Source organism: Culex pipiens, chromosome 3, assembly GCF_016801865.2.
Source record: "Culex pipiens pallens isolate TS chromosome 3, TS_CPP_V2, whole genome shotgun sequence".
NCBI classification, from domain to species: domain Eukaryota; kingdom Metazoa; phylum Arthropoda; class Insecta; order Diptera; family Culicidae; genus Culex; species Culex pipiens.
The window spans coordinates 51,980,572-52,004,825 of record NC_068939.1 but is presented as its reverse complement, the minus strand read 5'-3'; the positions used below and the strand labels follow the sequence as shown (position 1 = coordinate 52,004,825).

At 38.9% G+C, this 24,254-nt stretch overlaps 1 protein-coding gene across 4 annotated transcripts in view; it reads left to right on the top strand.

Moving 5' to 3' along the window:
* Nucleotides 1–13,116, top strand: part of LOC120412906 (uncharacterized) — a 70,065-nt gene extending 56,949 nt beyond the window's left edge. For 3 of the 4 annotated variants that reach the window (XM_039573538.2, XM_039573540.2, XM_039573539.2), the window contains 11 exons: nt 4,081–4,216; nt 4,280–6,053; nt 6,131–6,499; nt 6,608–6,755; nt 6,817–7,191; nt 7,249–7,572; nt 7,632–7,818; nt 7,905–8,064; nt 8,365–8,488; nt 11,821–11,975; nt 12,099–13,116. In XM_039573538.2, the coding sequence (XP_039429472.1) occupies nt 4,116–4,216; nt 4,280–6,053; nt 6,131–6,499; nt 6,608–6,755; nt 6,817–7,191; nt 7,249–7,572; nt 7,632–7,818; nt 7,905–8,064; nt 8,365–8,488; nt 11,821–11,975; nt 12,099–12,296 (3,915 nt within the window). In that variant the 5' untranslated portion in view covers nt 4,081–4,115 and the 3' untranslated portion in view covers nt 12,297–13,116. The remainder of the gene's footprint in view (nt 1–4,080; nt 4,217–4,279; nt 6,054–6,130; nt 6,500–6,607; nt 6,756–6,816; nt 7,192–7,248; nt 7,573–7,631; nt 7,819–7,904; nt 8,065–8,364; nt 8,489–11,820; nt 11,976–12,098) is intronic. The other variant, XM_039573541.2, reaches the window with a different exon arrangement.
* The last annotated feature ends 11,138 nt before the right edge of the window (nt 13,117–24,254 follow it).

Below are 24,254 nucleotides of genomic sequence, written 5' to 3'. Positions count from 1 at the left end.
TAATAATTTGCTGCATGCAAAAATATTTCGGTTGTTACAACGAAAAAAAATTGTTAAAAATAGTTGAAAAGTATGGTCCAGCCTGTTTTTTACGGAATATTTCACAATATTTCAGCTGAAAACAAAAAAAAATAGTTGATTTTCTGAAAAAAATATTCTAGCAGTCGACTGCTAGAATTTTTTTTCGGCCATTTAACCAACAAAAATGGCAATTCCAACTATTTTTTTAGCTACATTTAGTTACAGGTGGTCAGCAATTTCGGGTTAACAAAATCAACAATCGATTGTTGAAAAAAAGCTGTGTAAAAAATTAACCCATACTTTTAGTTAAATTAACCAAGATTTTCTTAGATTTGCCCTGGCCGGTCTCTCCGTGCCTATTCAAATTCTACTAATATGGAGTCGCAGAACTCAAATTTTATGTTCAATGTAAAAAATATGAAAAAAATACGAAAAAGCTTGTATGTTCATGATTCGATTATCCGAAGTCCCATACAAACAGATAGGGGAACTATACCCTTTCTCAGCCTATTTCTATTATCGGCCTATCAGCACTTTGATCATGAATTACAGCTTTAATAAAGCGTTTTTGACTGTCCCAAAGTAATAAATAGCTCAAGTTAAAGTGATCAAGCATCTTTTCATTGTTGATACATCTGAAAATGTTGATTTCATAGCGGAAAAAGGCAAAAGTGATGAGAATTGGTCGAACGGCTTAGAGTGATTAAAATGGGCATATTTCCCCTAGTTGAACTTCGGAAAATCGAAACTTCAGATAATCGAGACTTCGTTTTATCGAGTCTGGACTGTATCTGCATTCATCAATTGGATTTAGCATTAAGCTTTTTTTAAAAAATAACTAGGATTGATAAAATTTCACGATTTCGCGGACAGCGTGAAATCCGCGAGATTTGGCTTTTTCCAATAAATCCCATGAAATTTTATGTTTGTGTGAAAATGTAAAGATTTTTCTCAAAATAATTTATCAGAGAGGAACTTCACCCAAATAGACTATTTAATTAAATTTTATTTGTTTTCAAGTAAAAAGCTTGTATGTCAAGTTGATATGTCTGATTTGAAGAAATGTTCAGATTTTTAGTTTTTTTTTAGAAACTAACTAAATTTAGTAATATTTTTATTCGCTGTATTAAAAATTTTACAGTTATTTTCTTTGAAAGGTATAGTTTTGAAAGAAACTTAAAGAATCAAGCTTTGTTTTATTCAAACTAAAATGAAGAAGTTTTTTATCTTTGGAATCACATTTTAAAAACTTTACTTAATCCACCTATAGGTGGTTGGTGCCTTCCTCGCATATTTTTATCAAAATATCTGAGATCCGGCCTTAAAAAAGTTTATTAAAAAAAAACTTAAGTACTTATAGCTATTGATAGGGTTGTCAGATCTTCAATCTTTTGGGCTTGTTGGAAAGGTTTTTTGATTACCTATCCAACGATGGGTCGCATGACAGATCCGGACAACTTTTTCATCAAAATATTTGAGATCCGGCCTTAAAAAAGTGTATAAATAACACTTTAGTATTCATAAATTATGATGGGGTTGTCAGATCTTCAATCTTTTGAACAGGTCTTTCAAATACCTTTCTAACAATATATAGCATGACGGGTTTTCGTACAAAAACCACCCTTTTTTACAATATTTCAAACTACAACTTTTTTTAGCATTACTTTTGAAGTACTTTTCTAAACTTCATAATATTAACTAGGGTTTTGTGGGGCCCCAAGACGGATCGAATGAAACCAAAACGGTCCAAATCGGTTCAGCCAGTCCGGAGATAATCGTGTGCATGTTTTTCGGTGCACGGACTCACATCCAGACACACGCACACACATTTGTTCAGAATTTGATTCTGAGTCGATAGTAATACCGTGAAGGTGGGTCTACGAGGTCGAATAAAGAAGTTCATTTATCGAGTGATTTTATACCCTTTTCTCATTGAGGTGAGGAAGGCAAACCCCTTGAAAAAAATGTTTAATGGGCTAAATGTCACAGAAAATTCAATTTATTTTACTCATTTTGACTGGACAAGATTTTTAAATCTTGCTTTTATATGAAATTCAATAAAATGTAAAATGATATAGCAGAAGCAAATTAGCGAAAACATTTTAGCTTTATTAGTTAAATATCAAAAGAGCAGTTCAGTAAATGAGAATAGGTGAGCCCTACATATTGTTTCAAAGTATATATCGACGTCGTCGTGCTATCTTGTCACACTAGCGATTTCGACGTTCCGAGAAAAACGCGTTTTAATGTTTGACCTTGAATAAACAAAAAACGAAAGCACGCAATGTAAACAAGGAAAACACGTTTTGATTGGTTGACCATTCTGTGCACTGCCCCGAAAGTTGGTTGTATTTGGTTGCCGGAGTCCCGAGTTATAATTACAAATGTTTACGGTAGTCTCACTTGTACGTGCGTCAAACGCATCCTGACCTGAATTCCCTTTGGCCAATTGTCACACACATCAAAATTTTCAGGGAGTGACAAGATAGCACGACAAGATTGAAACTTCTTTCATATGAAAAGTGACAAAAATGCACGGAGTTTTTTTTCGGATTTCGTTGAATATCTCAGGATTGAAATCGAATTTTGGGGATCTGTGAAGGTCAAAAGGTGAGGCATTGTGAGCTGCACAAAATGGCGTTCTTAACTCAATGTGGCCCAAAATGCACGTACGACAAGTTAGCACGATGGCGACGATATTGAGTCCATCCGGAAGGATTTCTTTTAGAAAAAAAGATGATTTGTTTTTGGGTCGTATTCAAATTTTGTTAAGATTTTTTTTTTAGTTTATTGAACAACAATAATATATAATGCAGCATAAACAGTATGACACGAATGCCAAATTATGGTAAAGTGTCAATAATAAACTATAATAATAATAAATAAAGCATAAACAGTAGATTGTGTGATTTAAACATAGGATTTTCAGAGGTCCCCGTGAAATTTGCAATTTTTGTGCGTAAAAAATCACTAAGCCTGGAAATAACCGAACTTCAATGTTCAGATCTGGAGTTTTATTTTTAAAAGGTCCAATAAACCAAATTTTCAGTCTTTGCTATTTGGATGTTTTTTAATACCCCTGACTCAAGGCGGTTTCAAAAACATCCAAAAAGCAAAAAACTGAAAATTTGGTTTATTGGACCTTTTCAAAAAAAAAAACTCCAGGGATGAGTCACAATAAGATGCCAAATAAATAAATATGCTTTATTTCTAATAGTTATATCATTATTATTTTTATTTTTTCAAAATGGTTTTATCTTATGGAATTTTTCATACTGTTACTCAATATAACTTTTAACTTCGCTAAACTTAAAATCGCAAAATACACAAACATCCCCCCAAAAACGCACACATTCTTCACAAAAATCACTCTCACTCAATCCGGTACAGAGCAGCTCAATGAAGAAGAAAAACCCACAATCACGTCCCGATAACCAACACACATCGCGCGCCTATTGTTGTGTGGATGTGACTCCCCTGCACAGCCACCCAACAACACTGATTGTTGTTGTCAAAGATATGCACGCGTACAACTCGACAAGACGACGACGACGTTTGAGATATGCCCGCATAATATATGATTCCGGCATGACAAAACAAACGTGTTTCGACGCTTTGTCGAGATTTTTTTTTATGGAACTTGAACTTACTTTACATGGCTTTTATTCGGTGTAATCATTTTAATTTAGGACAACTTTAAAAGCTTTATGAACTTACATTTAAAACCACTTTCAACTTGTATCTCTTACATTAAACCTATGATGGGGCTTTTCTGTTTATCTCGACCCACTCATCTGGTACGATGCCGGCTTTTGCGACGTGCAATCAACAAAGAAATCATCACCCATTAGTACCGCTAATGAAGGTACAATGAGTTTGATTCTTCCTGGAAGAGCACGGCGTGGGTTCTGGTTTGTGTCATCCCCACCGCGACCACATGGATTGATGGAGACGCTTGGTGGTGTTTGCATACTTTACTGTATACGCTTCTAGTTCATCACACACATCTAATCAAGTTATGCTCATTTTTGCCTCTCTTGCTCTCGTTTCCACACACAGATCCAAACGCTGTGATTCCCATTACCATAATCGACATGGCATCGTCATTCGCAAACTGTTCCTACGCGCCCGAAGCGAACGTTGGTGTTGATGGGACGGCGGGCTTTAATTACTCCTCGGACGATCGTGACAAGAGGTAAGCTATTGACAGTGGACGTCGTCTAGACTGAAGTGTTGAAAAGCGGATTTGTTGTTGCAGGACGACACGCACGGGAAGTTTGACGAACCACTCGTTGCTGAATCTGCTCGAGCAGAAGCACAAACTGCTCGAGGCCATCAACTTGGCCCCGGCGCCGAAGGTCACGGTCGGTCGCCGCCACTCGTCTGACTCTTTTCCGATGATAGAGAACGAAAGCTTTCAGATTCCACAGCGTCAGATCAAGAAACCACCCGGGCTGCAGCTAATTCCACCGCCCGTGCCCAAGCGGACCTTCCAGGGTAAGTTCACCCATCGGCAGTCAGAGTCGTTTGATGCGCCGCAGAGTCGTGCTTCGAACGTGAATCTAGACGGATACGGCCAGCCTAAGGGATACGGCAGCCAGTACCGGCCCGATCGCATCTGCCAGTCGGCTTTCGATGAGCAAACGTTTGGGTTCTTTGCGCCGAGCAAAACCAAGAACATTGGATCCTGTCACAGTAGCGTCAGTACGACCAGCTTCGATGATCTCGGCGATACGGACGATTTTGTGATATTTAACAAGAAAATGTCCTCGATCGAATCGAACCGATCTTCGAGCGATTCAAACAAATCACAAACGACGATCGACACTGGTTACGTGTCGGCGAACGAAAACGATCGGTCCATCTTTACGACCGCAAGCTCTACCAAGGGAACGTTTCGCAGTAGATTCTCCTCCGAGGACACCCAATCGTCTCTGGACAGTTTCCTATCGTCCGAGCTGCATCGAACAGACACTATCGATTCGTTACAGATGAACGACTCGCCGTTCAGTCTCAAGAAGAACATCTTCAACTTTGATCCCAAAAGTGGCCAAATGCGTCACTCAACCTCGATTTCGCCCAACTCCACCGACGACAAGATGGATAACTGCTCGCCGCGTAGCGTCGAAAGCAAAAGTGCCCGCCGACTGCCGATGGTCCCAACTCGCAAGCAGAACAATATGCCACCCAAAATCCCCCCACCAACCCGTATTACACCGCCTGCACTACCCTCCCGTTCACAGCAGGCATTCGAGTCACGCAAAATGCAAAAACTCCACCATCATCAGCAACAACAGCAACAATTAAACAACGCTCAATTAACACACAAAGCCAGCATGGACAACATCCAGGAGCTGTACAGCCGACCAACGGGATTCCGGCGCAACATGCAGAAACCACCACCCCTCAACCAGGTGCACCACTCGAAAGTGAACCAACGACAAGACTCCAACATATCAAGCGATGGCTTCTCCATTGCTTCCAGCCCAGGCTACAACAACAAGAACATGGAGGCACCCCTGCTCCAGCACACCTCCAAGATGAACCGATCAACCATGCGAGGCCACGCGCTACAACCGAAACAGTTACCCTCACCCCAACAGCAACAATCCCCCCAGCAACAACTTCAACAATCCCCCGTCAACCCGCAAGACTCGAAGCAGTCCTCCACGGACAGCCTGAACCCGGCCGCGGTCACCACCGTTCGGTCGATCCCACCGCGGGTCAGCATGCGACAAGATTCCAGCATCTCCAGCGACAGCTTCAGCCAAACGTCCAGCCCTAGCTACAACACCAAGATCATGGAGGCTCCCCTACTGTCGCATGCGGCCAAAATGCACAAGGTGGCCAAGCCACCGGCGGTCGCGGCAGCGGCGGCTCGAAATCTGGACGAAATTTCCAAGGATGTCAAGGACGGCGGAGAGTCCGCTGCGAACGGATCGGCCGTAATCATCAAGAGCGCCTCGACGCCCGCCAGCCTACAGACGATCGTGCGGTTATCCAACGGATCGAACGTGTCGCTGCAGGGGAAGGTGAGAGTTCACTTTGTGCGAATCTTGATTAGTTGATATTAAATTGGATGTTTTTTTTTTAATCTCTACTTTCCCAGAAACTGCAGATCCTCAAGTCTCGCAAGAGCTCCGAGGCGAGCCAGGCCAACAGCCGGATGAAGTTTCGCGTGTGCCAGATCGTGATCAACGCGATCCTGCTAATTGCGCTGGCCGTTGGCCTGGCGTCCTATCTGAGCCAGAACCCGCCAATTACGTACGTCAACCAGACGAACATCGTCCGCACGATCCATCACCGGCCGCCACCGATCGATTCCACGGCCATCTCACCGTTCAAGGTCGATCGCAACCCGGCGCCCGGCGTCTGCCTCCCGGTGATTGTCAAGTTCTGCCAGCAGCACAAGGTCCCCTACAACTATACGGTGTTCCCGAACTACATCGGCCACTTTGGCCAGCCGGAAGCCCAAATGGTGAGTGTTTCCGCTTGTCGGGGAGGGCTCCCTCAACCCGTTACTTACTGGTTGTGTTTGTGATTTCGCGTTTACTTTCGCACAAAAAAAACACCCACACTTATCCAGAGCGATGATTTCCAGGAAATTGATCAGTTCGAGGCGCTGGTCGACGTCCAATGTTACGAGCTTGTCCCACTGTTCTTATGTTCTCTGTTTGTGCCTAAATGCGGTGCCACCGGAACGACGGTGCCACCGTGCAAGAGTCTCTGTACTGGTAAGATTGTTGTTATTGGTGCGTACGACCTTTGAACCTCAACCTGAACCCCAAATTGCAGAAACCATGCGCCGGTGTAGCTTCTTCTTTGACGTGTTCGGGTTGGAACTGCCGGAATACCTGCGGTGTAACATATTCAGCGATGCGGTGTCGGTCGAGCAGGGCGAGTGCGTTGGGATGGCCGAGTACAAGGAGTCCATGCTGCGTTCGCGACGACCCGTCAAGTGTTCTGGCTTTTTGTGCGACAAGCGGCGCTGCATACCGAACGACTGGCGCTGCGATGGCCACGTGGACTGCCAGGACCAGACGGACGAGTCGCATTGTGATTTTTGTGGCGCGAGCGAGATCCACTGTGGCAGCGGCAAGTGCATGAGCCAGAAGCACATGTGCAACGGAGTGCAGGATTGTCCGTTCGGGCAGGACGAACGGAATTGCAGTAAGTCTTTTCTGGGTAGGAGATATTGGCAACGTTCTAATGTTATGGTTTCCCTAGTTCGATTAAGTGAACGCAACGGTGACCTTGGTCGTGGTACGTTGGAGGTGTACAAGGCTGACCTGAAGCAGTGGACTCCGGCTTGCGTGAAAAACTGGGATCCCGCAACTTCGCCGACGATGATCTGCTCGATGCTTGGGTACAGCTCGGTCAACTCTAGCCGCACCACGATGAGGGGATCCAACAGAACATTGGTCAGCACCAAAGATGCTTCTTTGATGTGGCGAATGTTCCAGAAGAAGCATACCAATATGCTGAAGGAGTTTAACAGCTGCGATGTCAACACGCGGTACCCGGTAGCAGAGCTGACCTGTTCAAATTATGGTAAATTTGGGTCGTCTGGAAGACGTCAATCATTAAACTAATTTAATTTAACTTCCCAGAATGTGGAAAGGTGCCAAACAAAAAGTATCACAAGCCTCAAACTCGAATCGTGGGCGGTTCCCCGTCCAAACCCGGAGACTGGCCCTTTGTTGCGGCCATTCTGGGCGGACCGGAGGAAATCTTCTACTGTGCAGGCGTCCTTATTGCCGACCAGTGGGTCCTGACGGCATCGCACTGCATTGGAAAGTAAGCTCGTTTGTGGGAAAATTGCCCCCCCCCCCATCAAAGAGGATTAAATTTTTACCCCTTTTACCTTTCTTTTCTGTGCACAGCCACACGATGCGGAACGTCAACGACTGGACGATCCAGCTGGGCATCACCAGGCGCCACTCGCACACCTACTACGGCCAGCGAGTAAAGGTCAAGACAGTGATACCGCACCCGTTGTACAACCTGTACATCCCACATGACAACGATATCGCGCTGTTCCAGGTATGACCGCACGAAGTTAAATGTTGTCCAAGTCCATCGGCCCGTGCCGGGAAACAGTAAGGTTGCGTGTAGTAATGACGCATAGCAAATATGCGTGTATGTTTGACAGATTGCCCTAGAAGATCAATGTTACAGTAGAAACAAGGCAAGGCATCTGTCAAACTCAGACCAATCCGTACTCCATGCGGTCCGACTGTTTCTGGGCAAACTGGCAGATTCGGTCGCTTTTCCGTTTTCCGTATGCCCCGTCCCTCTCACCTCCCCACACCACTGATCCGGTCTTTTGTTGTCCAAACACAGCTCGCCACCCGGGTTGCCTTCCACGAGCATCTGCTGCCGGTTTGTCTTCCGCCCCCGCACATCCGCGAACTGGTGCCCGGAACCAACTGTACCGTGGTGGGCTGGGGCAAGCGCGAGGATAGCTGTAAGTATCCCCCTTTCAACTCTTCGAATCTTCTCTTTTAACCAATGTTATGGGGTGGAGGGAGTTTCGAAAAGGTAGAAAGGTTGAAGAAGGGTACGCTTTTCCCAAAGTAATGTGACATTTGGACAGTTCAATCCCTGGGACAACTGATACTAGAACTCTTCGGGATGGGTTGAAACGAGGGAAAGAGAAAGTTACCAAGATCATTGTATTGATTTTGAGCATCATTATGTCCTTTTCTTTCGACTGAACGAGCAATGACAAGTCAGGCTTTGTTATGTTTGTGAGATTGAAAACTATTGAAATTAAATTCAGAAAATTTCTAATATATGCAAAACTGGTAATTGTTTATCTTGAGAAAAAAAATACCCTGCATTCTCATTAATATTATTGTTATTATTTGGTATTGAATGATTTTAATGATTCAAACACAACAAAATTTTAACCAGTTGAATCAAAAATCAAAAAAGAATGATCATAACACAACCGAAAAAAATACGACGAAAGTGTCCTGTTCAGACAAAACACGTAAAATGTTTCACCGGAAATTGGATTTGACTCAACTATTTCTAATCGAACAAGACGTCTCGTATACGGTACGGTACCTAAGGAAGTTCGACTCGCAATCCGGTTACCGAGAAGAATGCCGAAAGAAGGGGGGTTTGAATTCACTGGCGTGCGCAGGAGGGGTGCACGTGGCTTTTTTGTCAAAAGTTGTTTTCATGTCACTTTATGGGCAACGTAGCAAAAAAATGGACCCCCCCTCTTTCTATCAGGACTTGACCACGCAAATGGTTTAACTTAACACATTTCGAATGAAGTAGCGCCAACATCACCAGCACCATACCATCATTTCTATTCACTTCTGTCGATCGGGGTGACACCAGAAAATGAAATACCAAAGTTTATAGCCTCATGAAGTATACTGCCCTTGTTCACATGAATGTCTCATAAACAAAAACAGAAAGCTGAGAAAAAAGTAAGGCATATTTGGCTTACGTTACGTTACGTGAAAAATGGAATTTCATTGAGATTTCTAGAACAATGTACTAACTTTTTGTGGTTTTTCTTAAAGTTCGCATGCTGTTGAACCATACTTTATCATTAACTAAACAGTGGTTGAAATTGGATATGGAACATTTATGCGAACCTGGCCTGTAAACTAGCAATGTGACGCACTCAGAAAATCCTTTCGATAAGTTCGAATCTGGCGTATACGTTACTGTTCAAAACAATTCACCCGTTGAGAGTTGGTTTTCAATTCCTGCGAGGACCTCCACCGTTATTGTCGGTTCGTTATTTGTGGGCGTGTTGTAAGATGAAATTCCAGGAAATCCATTTTCTTGTTTTCATACCAATCTGGTTTCATTTACTTTTCAGGTTGACGAGTGGCGAAAAGAGAAATAAGTTCGATTTAAATGGCATTTGTGGGAGAAATCACAAGATAGTTTCTCCGGAAATGTCAAAGGGTGGGAAAGGCTTTATTATGATGACTTCCACGCCTACTCAGAAATTGAGTCGGATTTCGTCGAAAGCCTATCTTTTATTGTTTAACTGATTTTTTTTCCCAAGGAACCAAGGAATTAAAAGTTGAAAAATAGTGCAGCGGTCCAATTTGAACAACAAGGATACACAGCTAAAAAAGGAATAATCCAGCAGCGTGTAAGAGGCCTGGGTGCAACATACATATTACATTATTTTATGCAATTTTATGTGATTTTACACCTTGAAACATGTAGCCCATCAGTATGGGAAACCTACTTGACCGAAATGTCAAGCTCGGTCTGATGGCCGAGTGGGCTAAGGCACCAGTCCGCAACTTTTTTTTGTGTTTGCAAAAATTGTACATGCAGTGTGTAATATTAAGTGTTTATTTTGACGAAGGTGATGTGCATGCTTTGGCATGCGATTTTACCATCGGATTGTTTGCTGTGTAGATTCTGTTTACAGCCACAGCAAAGATTAATCTTAACGTTCTTTTTAATTTTAAAACAAATTTGAGCTAATTTAAAAAAAAAAAGGTATATCATTAAATTATTGAGAAGGAAAACAACATGCAGTGTGACCTTCTAAGAAAATGCCCAAAAAAATCATAACAAAATAATTTAGTCGGATTTTTTGATAGATCTCTAATTTGAAGTCTTTCGCTTAGTTTGCACGATTTGCAAAAATTATCATAAAATTCGCCTGGTTGGACAAGTGGATCATTGAATGAAAATCAAATGGTCTCTTAGAAACCTTTCCGTTCAATTTTCCCGGGGTATCAAAAATCCCAGGAAAAGGGATTTTTTCGACAAAATTCCCGGGAAACCTGACACTAAGAGTTATACTAACAGGCTTTCGTTTCCAATAAATTACAAACTACAGTTACAATTATTGTAATTTGTTCTGCTCCTGGTTATGATTATCATTGCATCAAAATTGTATAGAACAGCTTCTTTAATAGTAAAATAAGTATAAGCGTAAATGTATGGCTTGAAGTCTGTAAAAAACCATCAAACTTGAAGAAAGCATATAATTTGTCAAATTGTTTGTGCAGTAGGGTGTCCGAAAAAATAAAAGGTAGTCAAAGCGTTGGTGCTCACCCCTTGAATCATAAATGAGGATGTCAGGAACAATGTTTCCATACAACAAAAAAAATGGTTTACAACTCGTGCGCTGAGCTTGAATGAAAAAGTGCCTTTTTCGAGTAATTTTCAGAAATGCGCGTAACAAACATACTAAAGTCATTCAAATTTGGTCGCCTTGGGCTTCAGTTTCTCATGAGATTGAACTATTTAAAAAGAACCTATTGGTTGAAATTCGAGGTTTTGGCCAACCATCTTATGGAGTGCAGGCCTTATTTTGACAATATGATTCGCAATTTTGGTAAGAAAATGGTTTTAAATCATATTTCAATTATAGAATCTGAATAAAAATTAAATCTTTCGTTAGAAAATCATATTGAAATATAAAAAATTGGAGTAGCTTTACTTCGCTCTGGTAAACTTTGTTTTTATCTTCAATTTTTTTCCAAAAATAATGAGAAATCATTGTTAAGCTAATCTCTCCTTGAAAATAAAAACAGAGTAGTAAAAAAAACGTTTTCAACCATCATACAATTTATGTGGAAAAAAGATATAATTTGAACTCCAATGCTGTGTCTTTTTTATGAAATTCACAGTCGCAGTCCATGTCGATTGTTTAATTTAATTGTCCAGCCTTCTGGGAAACACTTAACAACAGTAGCACCGAGAACTTTTCAACCGCGAACATTTCTGCACAATTCCGGGCATAATTAAACATCGCTCTTCCCCTCGTTTCCCCTCTCTGTTTCACTTTTCAATCAAAAGCTCTACCGGAAGGCGTCTCGTACGAGCCCGCGCTAAACGAAGTCAACGTTCCGATACTGAACCGTGACCTGTGCAACGAATGGCTGGAAACGCTGAACGTGACCGAGGGCATGATCTGCGCCGGCTACCAGGAGGGTGGCCGCGACGCCTGTCAGGTAATTTAAATTATTAAAATCTCATTAGTGCGTTCGCTTGTGTGTATGTGTGTGTGAGTTTGTGTGAGTGGGAAATAAAGGATTATAACTCTCTGTGTATGGTTTCCTTCCTGATGCACATAGGGTGATTCCGGTGGTCCGCTGCTGTGTCCATATCCGAACGAAAAGGACCGCTGGTTCGTCGGAGGTATCGTTTCGTGGGGTGTCCGCTGTGCCAACCCCAAACTACCCGGAGTGTACGCCAACGTGCCCAAGTTCATACCCTGGATCCTGGCCCAGATTAATAACCACTCTACGCTGCAGACGACCACTATCGGCTGAAAGTTAGCGGCCGGCAGAAGGCGTCAGTTTAGGCCGCGAGTTGACATCGACCAGACTGAGTCCGACGATGGTCCGACGAGCTCATCAACGAACGCGTGGCGTGGAGCAACGGGAGACGACGGGTTTTTACGGTAATCATCAGCTTGAATGTGCGAGCGTTTATAACAGGTTGTGGAAATCGATTGCGCCGGAATGTGAGGTTAGGTGATCGACAATAATGGTCAACGAAAGAATTTGTGTAGTCTATACGATAGTAACGGACAATAATAAGTAGTAACAATCATGGTACACGTGTCAAAGCAGCAGCAAACGGTCCCATTTCCTTGTGGACAACTTTTGAACAAGGCAATTCGTAGGAACTCATCATCACAAAAAAAAAAACTTAACACAGTAGAATTTCCTCCCTCCCCCAACTATTCCAATGACGGTGACGACAACGGCTAGAAGGATGGCATTAAATACATGAATGTTTTCAATGGTTTCCATCCATCTGTTTACAACAACGATTTCATGAAATTACGTATCTTTAATTGGTTTCAAAATAAAACCGTAGTTTGTTTTAATTACTGAAACATTTTCAACAAAAACATGGTTCAAAAAATTATAAATGTTTGTTTTGCCAAACACTGTTCCTACTGGAAAAAGTGTGAATCAAAAGGAAGTGGTTTATTCAAACATGAACACACTTGTAAGAGATTATCGCATTTGAATGATCCGTGCATGGGGTACGGGAAGGGAAGAGCACTTAAAAGATAAAAGGAAGTCTTGTTACACCAAGGACGGTTGGTGGATGGGTGACAGAGATGAGTTCGAGTGAATGTGGTGAAGGATTCTGGGGAAGAAAGAGAAATAGCGGTTTGATGATGGAATTGCTTGGGAAACCCTATGCGGATCATATAATTTTCCAAGTATGATGCTCAATTACTGTTATTTTGGGAGATATTACAATAAAATCTATATTTAGTGTAGACGTTGAGGTGTCTAAAATTAATCGCAGTAAATAACGGTTAATACTTTTCTATCACGGTTTATTTTTGTGATCAATGTGGTAGATAAATAGATAGATTTTTGATAGTTCGATGCTAGCGAATCATAAAAAATCGCATTTCCGTAAAACCTCATCAATTCCAACTATCATAGATGCATTCGTAAGGTCCTTTCAAGCACTTTAAAATGTGCTATATACATCCAGGATTGGTTTGACTTTTTCTCATAGCTTTTGCAAATTAATGTTAAAAATTGTTTTTTTTACCTTCATAACATTTGCAATTTTTTGAACTCATTGGAAAGGTATTTCGATTTCCTAATCAATGATGGGTCGGATGATGGATCCGGACACAGTTTACATATATTGAAATGAGATCTAGGTATGTGTGAAAACACATTTTCATTCATAAATTTTGAGCTATTTATCGAAACTTCTAACCATTCAATTCAAAAAGTTCATTTTTAGAGCAGGATTATAGCCTTACCTCAGTGAGGAAGACAAAAATATTGTTTCAGAAACTTTCGCAATTTTTCTGTAACAGAAAATTAACGTTCCAAAAAAAATATATCAGTTATGGTTTTATTAGGGGTAATTTTTCAGCGTTTGGGTTTTATGTTAACACATTTTTTTAAATACATGCTTAGCTACATACAAGCTTTTTAAAAGTGCTAATAATGATTTCAAGAATAAAAAAACCTTAATAATTATTTTGAATCAAATAAAATGTGCATTACGTGTTTTGTCTTGACAAAAATATACAATATTGTTTTGATTTGAATTGAATAAACTCAAAAATCCTAAATAGATGGGGAATGAGGCTCATTTATATTAGGCATGCCACTTGACATGTAAAATAAATTTAATTATATTGTAATAATTCATTAAAAGAGCATGCGCAGTGAATCTTTATCTTTATGATTATATTGGAATACTTTTTTTGCTGTGAATAGACACGGACCACTGCGACACTTGCATATCTATTGTAGTATGATCTGTTCTCAGGTTTTCTGTTTTGCTGATATTTACAGCCTGTCGAACGATCGTCTTCCGTAGCGCTATTGTTTGAGCGAGACAAATTTTGACGAATTATTCGAGCAGTTTCCCCCTCTCATTCCTCAAACCAATCACCCAATGCCATGCCTCACGAGCACGAGAGACCGATTCGAGAACGTGGAGATGAGCGAGATTGAGGGGAAATCTCGTTTATTTTTGACCCATCTAGAGATCGTTACCGATCATAAAGCCCAATCTTCAGCTCGAATTTTGCCTGAGAGCATGTGACCGAGTCGAAAGTAGCATTTGAAGCTCTTCTCTGTGTATTGTTGCAGAGTTCTTCAACGCTCAGACTCAGTCGCCAACAGAGATTGGATGTGATGGGTTTTGGGGAGGCTTGGGGGGACTTGCTTGACAAATCAATAGGGACGTGGCGTTACATCGTGCTGCCATCTGGTTTTTTTAAGCGCAAGAGTGGAAAAGTGCTGAGTCATCGTCTAAAAATAGACGGCGTCCTATCTCGCCCAGCAAAATGAAGTCGATAAAGTAGTCGGTTTCGATGAGAAAAAGTGGAAAACGTGGTCTAAAAATAGCGACGCCATCCCCCTATTCCCGCAGCAGCCGAAATCCCCTCTCGACCGCCACCTACCCCTTTTGCCTCGCCAGATGGGTTTCAAACCATCGACCTTCCGCTTACTAAGCAAAACCCGTACCACTAGGCCACGGGAGCTCGGCAAATACTTTGCTTTATCTTCATTAGATATTGTCAACAAGCGTTTGTAATGTTAATCTTACAAATTTCATTTTGGAGCTTTGCTTGTAAAGAACTTATTCTATTAAATCATTAAGCCAAAAAACAAAGCAAATTAAAATTAGAATTTCTATTGGTATCACGGTAAAAATTGGTGGGAGTTACAAAAAATCGATTGAAGATTCATATTAAATCAGGAGACTACACCCAGAACTGGGCATCGGCATACGAGAGGATAAAGAGCACGATTCGATAGTAAAATGGTACTGTGTGCGGACGGAGAGGATAAATCCCGAAATTACCGAGAGTACTTTACTCATGGTTCATTTTCCAAAAAAGTTCATCTATCAAAAAAAAAAAAGTACCAGTACCGAGACTCGAACCTAAGACCTTCGGCATATTGAACCGTGCCTTTGCCGTATGGGCCACCATGGTTCGGTGACTAATTGGCGGTCGTTTGTCCATATAAGCCACTCATAGGATGAACTGTTCCAATGAACGAATGAACACGCGAGAGGACTATACTCTCGCAATATAGCACTTTCCTCACGTTTCTTTTCGTGAGGACTATCCCCTCGTTCTTTAACTTTGGGTGTAAGATATATAATATCCTTGAAATGCTCTAGCTATTTTAACATAATTCCAGTTCCTTGAAATTGAGTGATATGGTATTTCGGTCCTCGTGAAATTTGGTATTTTTTAGCATTAAAGACCACTAAGCCTACTGACAATGAATCTTCGACATTTCCCCGAAACCCACATTCCCGAAAGGACATTTCCCCTAACGAAAACTCCGACTCTGACTTCATTTTCAATACAGCCTCTTTTTCGCAAAAAAAAGGTTGCATTTGATTGAAAATCATAATAAAAAGTAAAAAATATGCCCTACATCATAACACTTCAATGATCTTTGCTAAAACACCCTAGAGATTGTTAGGGGAACTGTGCTGAGTCAGAAAAGCCGATTCCATCTTCTATAAAAAAAAAAGACTTTTCGATGATGTGATGTCTTTGAACCATACAAACCAACTGAAAATTTTAAAAAGCTTCTAAAAGCATCCCAAATGTTTACTATTTAAACAATTAAGTTAACTCTAGGTTTATATCATTCGGGAAAATGAAAATTGAATTTTCGAGGAAGTGTCGGGAATATGTCAATTCGGGAAAACGACAGTTCGGTTAAATGGCCACCCAGGTAAATGCCTATCGGGGATATGGATTCTTTGGAAAAATGATATTCGGGGAAGTGTCACTTTCGGGAAAACGATTTTCGGGGTTATGATTTCCGGGTATATCGGATTTGGTAAAGTGGGATTCGGAGATAAAGGATAAAGCCAGTTAAGATAGGCCGATCTTGACTCTGGCTGAAGTCGAGGGGAGAGAACACCAAAATAAAACATAATATAAAGAAATACAAGGTATGGTAAATTGCAAAATGAAAGTCCACCTTGAGGTGGTTGGTGCTTTCCTCTCATTCTAACTCTCCTAAAGTGTCCACATGGTTTATCGATCTTCCTAACGTAATCGCAGCACCTTAAGAGGTCCTAATAAAAATAAGTGATTAGTAAAAAAACAGACTACCTACAGACTTTTTGTCAAGATTATACAGACACCGCCTTTGAGAAAAATGGCATCCCTCTGCACGGCTTTTTTGTGGCGATCAGATTCGACCATTTGAGGTTATGTAAATTCAGACCATTTTTTAAACTGCTCATAATTTTAGATAGGTAAGTCAGATCTTGAAAATTCTTAATCTTAATATGGCAGGTTTTCATGCAAAAACCACCCTTTTTTGCAAATTGTGAAATTTATATGCAGCACACGCACAAAAATTGTGTAAGTTTGAATTAACAAAACAGTTTATTACAAACAACTATCACGGTTTATAAGCACCACAAACACATTTTAATATTTTAATAATCACCGTTTCTCGGTTCTACTAACATTTTGCCGGTTTGACAAACAAGTTTGTTGTTTGAAACTAAACTCGTTTAAACGTGTAAGGAAAATTAACAGTGTATGTTTTTACTCCAACCTCAACATCAAGATGGCCGAAGTGAAAAAAGTGGAATTCTAAGGATTTTTAAGTGAATAGGTAAGTATTTAGTTAATTAGTTATTCGATTTATAATCAAACCTAATATTTTCCTTTTCTAGTAATTGTTTGTTCCATATAACTAGGCTGGTGGACTCTTTTCCAGGTATAATCAGGTAAAAGCTATGCCTTTTTTTGAGCAGTTTGATTTTTAAGAAGTTTCAGTTTCAGATAACTTTCTCCATGTCTCCAGCAGCTGATGTTTCTATTTGGTGTCCAGCGAAAATGCCTGTCAAATAAGTGTGGCCGGAACTCCCTGTGATGCATTTATATGAGTTGAAAATGTGGAAATAAATGTAATCAAAAGAAGCTTTTGTTTATATAAAGAAAACAAAGAAAAAGAAGAAAAGCCTACCCCGGTTTTTTATTTTCACAAAAATGATCTTTGAATCAACAATCACGTTTGTTAAATCATCCCAAATGTTTATTGTATTTACAAACATGTCAGGCCGTGGCAATGACAAACATGTTTGTTGAAACCACAAACATGTTAGGTTGAATTTGACAAACATGTTTGCCGGCTTTGAGACGACAATCGTGTTTAGCAGCTGTAACCAACATTTTGCCAAGTTCACAATCAGATTTTTCTGCGTGCAGTTTTTTAAGCATAACTTTTGATGTACTTTACTCAATCTTACAAATTTCAATAGGGACTTATGGGACCCCAAGACGAATCGAATGAGGCCAATACGGTCAAAATCGGCTCAGTCAGTAACGAGATATTCCAGTGACATTGATTCGGTACACATGTCTACATACAGCCAAACACACAGACATTTGCTCAGCTGGTGATTCTGAGTCGATATGTATAAATGACGGTAGGTCTAGGAGGTCTAATTAAAAAGTTCATTTTTCGAGTGATTTTATAGCCTTTCCTCAGTAAGGTGAGGAAGGCAAAACCTAATATAAATTACACCGCGCTCTTTTGCAGCATTCACTGTCAATTGTCTCCCTTGTCACAACGAGGAGCTTCTTAATCATCTCCCATCCGTACAGAGATTCTTTCCGTAGTCGCTGGTGCCTCCTTCCTAGATTTGCAGTTGTTGTTGCTGCTGCTGCAATAGCATGTTGCCTTTTCATTCAGCCCGCTCGGAAATTAAAGTCACACTTTGAAAGCCATATAAATATTGCCTCTTACCACAAACTCCAACAAAGGGGAGCGCGTGTGTCCATGACCTAACCTAGCCCACGTGCGATTGTGGTGCCACGTGCTTACCACTTGTTCCACTTCTTCAAGACGATTGATATATCTTGGGCTTTTAGTTCGGAAAAGAGATAATGTGTCTTGCTCAGCGAACATATGAGTAAAGTAGTTCATGCGATATGTTTATATATTTTTAAAGATATCTAGACAGTGATTGCTCTCTTGACACAATTTAATTGATTTATAATGGAGTTCAACAACCTCATCAAACATCTCTTAGAGAGTCTTTAGGCAAAAAAAAAACTTTATTTTGTTCCCTCGACAATTTTAGGGTCAACTTAAATTGACAGCCAAAACACCTAAGATTTTACTGCGTCAAGAAAGCATTAAATTAATGGCACGTGCGTTGCGGGAAAATTAAAAGCAATCACGATATAAGTCTCATGTTTTCTGTCAGAGTTTCCTTGCAGTGCTTTTAAGTTCTGAAAAGAAGTGCTTCAAAGGATTAAACTAGGACTTGCGTGATGAACTGACTGTGTTATGTTACGATTATTGTATGTTTCATAGAACTTGTTTCGTTGAAGAAATGAAAGTTTTATTATTTGTAATTTCGCATTAGTTAATAAACATTGAACGTTCACAAAAAATGTATTTTTTCCGTCTTTAACCGTTGGCGTCTGTCATTTCCAAAATGAAATAAAGAGCTTTTAGAAAAACTCAAATGATTCATTAGGACATATCATTTATCGAAAGTATTTATATCAGTGCAGTGACACAAGGAAATGCATCGAAAAATGAAACGTAACCAATATCAATAAAGTTTGTAAATGACAATAAAACTGCAAACACAAATCTACATCACGAAGAAACGCAAATGTCGACAATAAAACACACACAAATTATACAAGTAAACTAAATGTGAACACAGTATTTTAGATCAAGTACAACGGTACTGGGAAATGAGACAATAAACCAAGCACAAGTTGAAACGGAGCACCTTTTTTACGAGAAAGAAAAAAAAATCAAACATACAAACATCAAAATTTTGCCAAGTAGTGAAAGAAAACCAGGGATGGACAGTGTCAGTTTCTGATCGTTTCCTGTGAAGGAATGTTCGTATTAGACGAGAAATGGCCGAAGTTGAACGTATTCAAATTATTGTAGTGTTTAGTTACTGTGGAAAGAGATTTACATTGAAAGGAAGCGAGAGAGAGTGTATTTAAAAAATGTTGTTGTCGAGTTGATTGAGAAAAAAACACGGAAAGAAAGTAGAATGTTTTATAAAAGTGATTGAAGGTATGTTAAAGAATAACAAAAAATATTTACTATAACTTAAACGTTTTAAAATGTGTTGACTTTGAAGATGTTTAGTCCAAATGAATAATATCAAGCTGGTTTGTCAGTTTATTTGGTGGAATGATTCCAAAAAGTAAGTTTTTTTTTAGTTTTGTAAACAATGTCGTAGTGTCTAAAATAGACCTAGTTAGGCTTTTTTTTATTTCAGTCTTAAATGTTGTGAGTATTTAAAATCGATTTTTTTAAACATATGTGTGATGGCAAACAGCATCATAATTAAAGGTTAAGGATATCCATAGAATGATTTCAATGTTAAGACAAAATACATATTATTATAATGATGTAAGGAAAGAACGTGTGATTTATAAAAAAAAGTTTTTACAAACCGAATGATAGAAGTCCAACTATCTTTTGTAATATGAAACCCTCTATGAATTAACTACCCAAGATGAAGCTAAACTGTAGGCATTAGAATACTTCAGCTAGAGACAAACCGAAATTTTGTACAATAAACCCATGTGAAAGCGAGCACTTTCACTAGTTAAGACTCAACAATAATCTTATGCAAGAAATAACTACTCAAACTAAAATGAAAACAAACATTAGGAAACTGCTGCATGATGAGCCTAACAGTATATACACAATTATTCTACATAACAGTAAAACTAAAATAAATAAACAAATAAATGTGTGTGTGGCAAAACGGTAAACAAAACCCGTTTGCAACTTGAAATGCTCTTGTCTACCAAGGTGTTAACTGTAGTAGCTGAACTTTTAACGTGAGCAGAAAAAAACCGCTGGTAAACCTTAATCAAAAATTTTGACATAGAGACAAACAAATCAGCTTTATGTGTAAGTCCAGTCATCAGTTTAGAAGAAAAAAAAACGGGCTCAATCTTTGAGCTACGCTTTCCGAATGAGTTTCAATTTCAATCTCACCAGCCAAACGCTGGAGGTTAAGTTTTAAGAGTTCAATATTCTAAACACACAAAAAAATACTTTTACAAACACTTACGAAATAACCACATCTATTTAGCAATAGTGAGTTGGACAATTGAAACCACAATTCTATAGAGTGCTATTACCGATGAAAATCCCTACCAGTAGTATGTTAACTTTCAGTGAATACACAAAAAAAAACACTCAGTCAAAGTGTACACGGTAGTGCTAAAGAATAAAAATAAAACACACTAAACAACCGGTCGCCAGTCACATCGTTCGTTGTTGAATCTTCGGATGCGAGATGAAGATAGCTTGACAGGACCCATTCTAGGTTTCGATTGTATCTTTTTGACTAAAGAGCTTAAAATATGAAAACTCGGATGGGTCCGATAGAAAGTTCCATTTAAGTTAGGTTTTATTTAGGAAGAGGATCACAAACGAGCCAGATTCGTGACAATAATTTTCCGTGAAAACATGCGTGGGTTTCAGCTTTAACTAAACCATAGGAGAATGAGAAGGAAAGTAAAACTACTGAAAATACTAATGCATAACATGTAAGCAGTTGCTAGCAACAAAATAGAAGTAGAAGATGTTATCTACATACCATACAGTTACGAATACAAAACAGTTTTTTTAGTTATATAATTTAAAAAACAACAAAAACAATCATCGAAACACAATCTTCTGTTTCAGGTATTTATTTTAATTTTAAACAACGAGAAAATAAATTCGTGCTTGTAACATTTTTTTCAAAAGTGCATATTTTAATTTTTATTTTATTTGTTTTGCTTAATTGTACCAAACATCTTTTATGCAATGTATAGTCCACTGTACAGTTTTTGTATTTCTGGCACAAAATACAGTTTTGGCTTATCGACGAACACATTTTGGACGAATTTGAATTCAAAAAGACATATTGTCACGAAGTTGTGAACCGATTAACTAGACTGGAATGTTTCTAGTTTAAAATATGACACCGTAGTTACTACCACTTTAACAACACATCACACACATACAAACTCATACACACTCACATGGATCTAATAGCGAAAAATGATAGATTTTATGTACTCTTCATATACAACAGAAACAAATTCATGTTTAAGGATTATGAAACCCTAGTGATAAGCTGTAAACAGTAAAACAAATATCAATACACGTTAAGACGATAGTGAGTATCCACTAAAAAAAACCATACTGTAATGACGCAGAAACTATTGTGCTTTTGATATTGGAAATATATAGGATGAATATTATTAGAAAATAATGCTATTGTCTGTTATACAGAAACTTGAATGTCAACCGTAAAAGTGAACTCAAAACACGGAACTTATAAAACTAAAAAAAAAATCTACAACCAGAACATAGAAACCAAATGACAATAATCCAACCGTAGCCAAGTACCTATCATTGAGTGAAGCATATACCGTGAAGAAGAATTTGCTAAAATTATTCATTAACATGTTAAAACAAACGTACAGCTTGAAATAAAGCTTTTTAGCAACAGAAGCGCTACACAACATACAGATGAAAGCCATAGAGAGGAAATAAACAGAACACATTTTTGTAAAACATAACCAATAAAGCCAAATAATTTTTATACGCCATTTAAAAAATATTATTGCTTTGCACAATAAAAATAATATGAGAGTTTGCCAAACAGAAAAACAAAAAAAAACTAAATAATGAAAAGTTTTAATCGTGAACAAAAACGCTAAGTTGCAGCCTTTTAATTGTACACCAGACGCATAAATTTACCATGTTTAAATAAAGCAAGTCCTCACGGTGTGTTTTAGTTGCGAGTGCTTTTCGTTCATCGGTCAGAGATATCAAAAATAACGTCAACTTATACATATTTAACTCTAGTGTTCAAAGTTTGCGCAAACGGGGAGACAATATTCGTAGGAGTTAAACTTCTTGAACTACATATAAATATATATTAGCTTATATTTAAAGTAAAAGAGAACGTTGACAATATCCAATCAATAAACGGAAACATATATATATATTTAAAGCTGCACCAGCAAAAAAACAACACAGACAATAACCACAAAAAGTTTGCAAAACACTTGTGACACTTTGAAGTAACCTACCGACGTTGGTCAATTCATGAATACAAATTAGACTTGCTCGTTTGGAGCCACGAGACAAGAGAGCTCCAGTGAGCATCTTAAATGTTTTAGAACCAGAAAACCTACCCGCCACTTTCTTAGAGAACAACTCCCCCTCCTCGAGATCCCTGGCCCACCCCAGGCCGGAACAACCTAATTAGAAGTGCTAAGCTACTCCGTTTAAGGTAAATGATTGGATTAGATTCCGTACGTTTAGAGAAGCTCTTTTTGGTGGAGCTGCGGGCAGTGCCGGCAGACAACCTTTATGAATGATGGTTTTCATATTAACAAGTGAAAAATATTAAGAAATAATCAAACGTATATCAAAATAACTCAACAAGGCATACATTTTAGAAGAAATGAGAAAAAAACCTAACTGTACTAACAAACACGCATACATTTAACAATTTAGAAAAGAAATATTTTGTAACAATTTGAAGATACTGAAAATTAAAAACAAAAAGAAGATAAAACTTCAGCAGGCAAGAGTAAACTATTGCTGACTAGCAGATCGGTGTATTTAATGTTGATAAAACAAATGTGCAGAAACAATAGTAAACACAATAAACGAAGGAACAGTAGGAAGCTTTTTATGTAAGAAAAGGATCAGATGTGTTATTCAATGCCATGTCCGAAAGTCCTTTCGATGAACCAATCAACAAAGTACTTAATTCATTCATGTTGTTGGTAAGACGACCACCCCTGACCCCTAACTAAACTATTCAGTCACCCCTAAACTATCAGTCACCCCTGACGACAGTATTGTTTCATATGTTTTTTTAAATAGATTGCAACACATTTTTCAAATATAATTTAAACATCAATAAATAGAAAAAATATACCCACTGATTTGAGTTGTTTCTAATCGCATCACTTTAATAAGCATATCTTTGTTCCAAAATTGAAAGTGATACTGAAAAATTTAATTCACCTGTACTGCCCATGTTCACATAAATGTCCCATATGCAAAATCAGCAAGCTGAGAAAAACGCACTTGAAGTTTGTCCCATACATAAGGCTACGTGTTAAGATTTCGCGCGAAAACTGGATTTCCTCCTGATTTCTAGAACAAAGTACTGGATGTTATAGGCTCTTTCGAAAGAGCACACAATTTTGAATCAAACTGCATCAATAACTCGAAATCGATGAAAATGCATATGGGACATTTATGCGATCAGGGGCAGTGTAATTCTGTTTATAAATAGAGTTTTGGGGCTCCTGGCAGATAAGGCTAATAGTCAAGTACTCATCATTTGATGCAATTAATTTTATGTTACAAAATTAGCTTTTAACAGCATACAAAAACGTGAGCTTTCTTGCCAAATAGATCATAGAGATTATGGAAACAAAATTGATAATCAAGTAATTGCATTGATCATCTTATCCAATTTAATTATGAAAATGTTTCAAGAAAGTCGAGAATCGAACTCACGACCTCTGGATTGGAAACCCAGCACAGCACGCCGCTGGTTGAAACCCATCTCCTGCCGGTCAGTATTCGCACTGAGTGCACTGAGTAGATTTCTAGAGTTTTTTTTAATATACTTCCCCTGATCGCATAAATGTCCTATATGCATTTTCATCAATTTTGAGTTATTGATGCAGTTTCGCTCAAAATCGTGTGATCTTTCAGAAAAAG